At 46.7% G+C, this 3,096-nt stretch overlaps 1 protein-coding gene across 2 annotated transcripts in view; it reads left to right on the top strand.

Moving 5' to 3' along the window:
* LOC111665271 (SLAIN motif-containing protein 1-like) overlaps positions 1-3,096 on the top strand; it is a 17,870-nt gene that overhangs the window by 7,389 nt on the left and 7,385 nt on the right. For both annotated transcript variants that reach the window (XM_023420204.2, XM_023420203.2), the window contains exons 3-4: positions 1,742-1,873; positions 2,224-2,343. In XM_023420204.2, coding sequence (XP_023275972.1) covers positions 1,742-1,873; positions 2,224-2,343 — 252 coding nt within the window. The remainder of the gene's footprint in view (positions 1-1,741; positions 1,874-2,223; positions 2,344-3,096) is intronic.

Below are 3,096 nucleotides of genomic sequence, written 5' to 3'. Positions count from 1 at the left end.
CCTCAGCTGAGCAGGAAGCTTAATACCCTGAAGCTTTTAATGAGAGGAGACGGTGCTGGACTCACCTGCGTGGGTGCGTGCGAGGCCGCGCTGCCTTCCCACACTTATAATAACTGCAGATAATCAAGTTATCCTGAGAGGAAATAAGTGCTGTTGGACTCCTCTTGAAAGTTATCTGCTCATAGACTTGATACTTACAGACTCAACCACAACAAAAAGGATTGATTGATTGATTGATTGATTGATTGATTGATTGATCCCTGGGAAGTGCAGTGCCATCCTCCTCCTCTCTCAGCCAAGTTAACTGGGGAAACTGTTTCTTTGTGGACCTGGTTTTGTGCACAGGGCCAGTGTCATGCCAGCTGCTTTTTATCTAGCTTTCATCTCACAGTCTTTGTCAGTACAGGGGTCACAGTAGTCGACCTCCGACTGGTCTGAGACCTGTGAAGTTGCTCCAGCTGTGCAGCTTGTTGCATCAGAGGCTAATGGTCCTCCACCGCAGCCTGTGCATCACTCAGAGCTGCAGAGGAGTCCTCCGACCAGCTTGGCCTGCCGTCTCTCTCCGCCTGAGGTTGAGTACAGTGAAATGGAGAGCTGTTGCCGTGGAAACCGTGTACATGAAAGGAAAGTACCCCTCCTTGATAGCTACGTAGCTTAGATTCACACTGACAGGTAACGCAGAGAAATCCTCCTTCTGCATCTTTGGATGAATGCAGGCTTCAATAACACACACACACACACACACACACACACACACACACACACACACACACACAGTGTTTAATATGATGCACAATGCAGCACATTTTTATTCATCTCTGTTCCCTACTAGTGCCTGGTGCTTCAAACCAGTTGAAATTTCTTCTCTGCATCTATGAATAGAAACTAAGGTGTGTGTGTGTGTGTGTGTGTGTGTGTGTGTGTGTGTGTGTGTGTGTGTGTGTGTGTGTGTGTGTGCGCGCGCGCGCGCAGCTTCAGTCTCTGAGCGGCACTATTGTGTTGAATACAGCTTTGTCCTTGGTGCTAAGCACATGTGGAGCTGCTGAATAGAGCAGTGACAGACAGTGACAGACACAGTGCTGGTGAGGTAACAGCCCTCCTCTCAAAAAGGTGTGTGTGTGCCTGTGTGCCTGTGTGTTGTGTCTATCTTTGTATTTGTGTCTATTTTTGTGAGGGCCAGTCTCAGTTTTGGAGCCTTGATGTAAAGACCCTGACTTCAGCTCATGCTACTCTTCAGAAATGGTCCGTTGTGAGGTTTATTTAAAGACATATTCAAATAGTTTTGTGCCTGGTGAAAGATGAGGATGTATAGAATGAAGAGGCAGCTGATTTTTAATATCGCATTAAAACAAACTTGTTCAGTACGTGAGCAAAAAACCCCTGGACACTGCAGTTTTTAGCAAACATTACTCAAACTGTAGTAAATAGTGAATTTGTTAGGGACTATTTTTAGCTGCGGACTAATACACGTGTGTGGGACTGACTCGGATAAAATACAGTGCCCATTGTTCTTTGTCAGAAAGAAAAATGTGGCCCAGAGTAATGGTTTGGGCAATATTTTGTTGACAAGAAGAGAACCAGAATATCAGCAGCCTAATCCTTTAGTTTGAGATCCTCGCCAACACAAAATATTGTCTATTGTTTGTATTAAACATGAAAGTGGTCGATCATGATAATGCTGACAGATTAAATGTCCGCTCTCTGCTTGTTCCCTCCCGTCTCCTCTCTCCTCCATCCTCAGTCTCCAGGTGGCGTAGCTCCCTGTCCAGCCCCTCCCCCGGTCCTCCTCTGAGTCGAGTCGCCGGAGTGTCTCCCATCAGCGCTTCCCCTTCAGCCAAACCCTGCTCCACTCCACAGTCGTCTGAAAGACACGGTAACAGCGTGCGTGTGTCACGCTCGGTCTGTGAGCTCTCTCTGGAATCAGCAGCAACATCACAGAATAATGATGTTAACGTGTGATGTATCTGTTACATATGCAATATCTTACTTTTCACAAATCTACAGTTTTAAATATGTCAAATATGAGACCGGTTTGAGTTGTGCGTGGCCAGATTTGGTTTAATTATGTTTGTTTTTGTTGTTAGTGGAGTCTAATTATATTAATTGCTCATTGCCTGTTTAAGTATTATGGTCTTTTTTTTGCGGTTTATCCTGATGTGCAGTTTGTGTTTCTGCTGAAAACTCAGTAGTTTCTCACCATCCCTCCTTCCCTCCCCGCCTCAGCTCCATCCCTCTCCTCCCCGCTCCACCCAGTCCTCCATCGGACGCTGAGTCCTGTAGGGAAGGATCTCTCCCCTGTAGCTGAGAGGAGCCCCACGTTCCTCCCTCACCCGGCCAGCCGAAGTAAGGAGCACTGCTGCTTTCTCCTGCTTTTCTTCTACCATATGGAGCATAATGATATACTAATAATACACTCGGTATTTAATTAACTTTCCGAAGCTGAACTGAATACTTCACGTGTAGTTATCAGAATATTAATGTGCAGGTTAACGCTGTCTGAGATGCAACGCTGCTTGTGTCTCATTATATTTGACCACATTTTGCTGCAGGAGTTGTTGTGTTATGTTTGAGGGTGAGAGCGACACAGATTCAAGTGCATTATTAGTGATGGAAAAAAATAATGTTCCAGACAGAGCGGAGGGCAAAGCTTCAGGGGACGAGAGGGGCCACATTGTTGGAGTCCTGTTGAGCCCTGAAGGCACGGAGCTCATTTCTCATTGCTTCATGTAGCAGCAGAAACTAATTGCCACAGGGCTTCGTTGGTGGCTTTTTGCCAAAGGCTCAATTCCATGACAGTGCAAGTCAAAACAGCAACAAGGCATTAAAAAACCAGAGGCCTACTTTTGTACTTTTTGCTTCTTTTTCGCAGTGCAGGAGGCAGAAGCAACGCTTAGGCATACAGAGGTTGTGGGTAATGTCCAAATAGGCCGGGGAGGCTTGGGGCTTGGCCCAGGCAAACCGGTGTGGAGTAGAGCAGGTCCCAAGGAGAAGAGAAAGCTAGTCGTGGAGCAGGTTCGTAGACGGGAGGAATTATTAAGGGGTGCTAAGGCAGTGGCCCAGGCTAAGCAGGGACAGTGGGTGAATTGGGAAGGTGTA

Source organism: Seriola lalandi, unplaced genomic scaffold, assembly GCF_002814215.2.
Source record: "Seriola lalandi dorsalis isolate HSWRI2012SDOR001 ecotype SW California unplaced genomic scaffold, Sedor1 jcf7180002054630, whole genome shotgun sequence".
Taxonomy (NCBI): Eukaryota; Metazoa; Chordata; class Actinopteri; order Carangiformes; family Carangidae; genus Seriola; species Seriola lalandi.
This window is presented reverse-complemented; position numbering and strand designations above follow the sequence as displayed.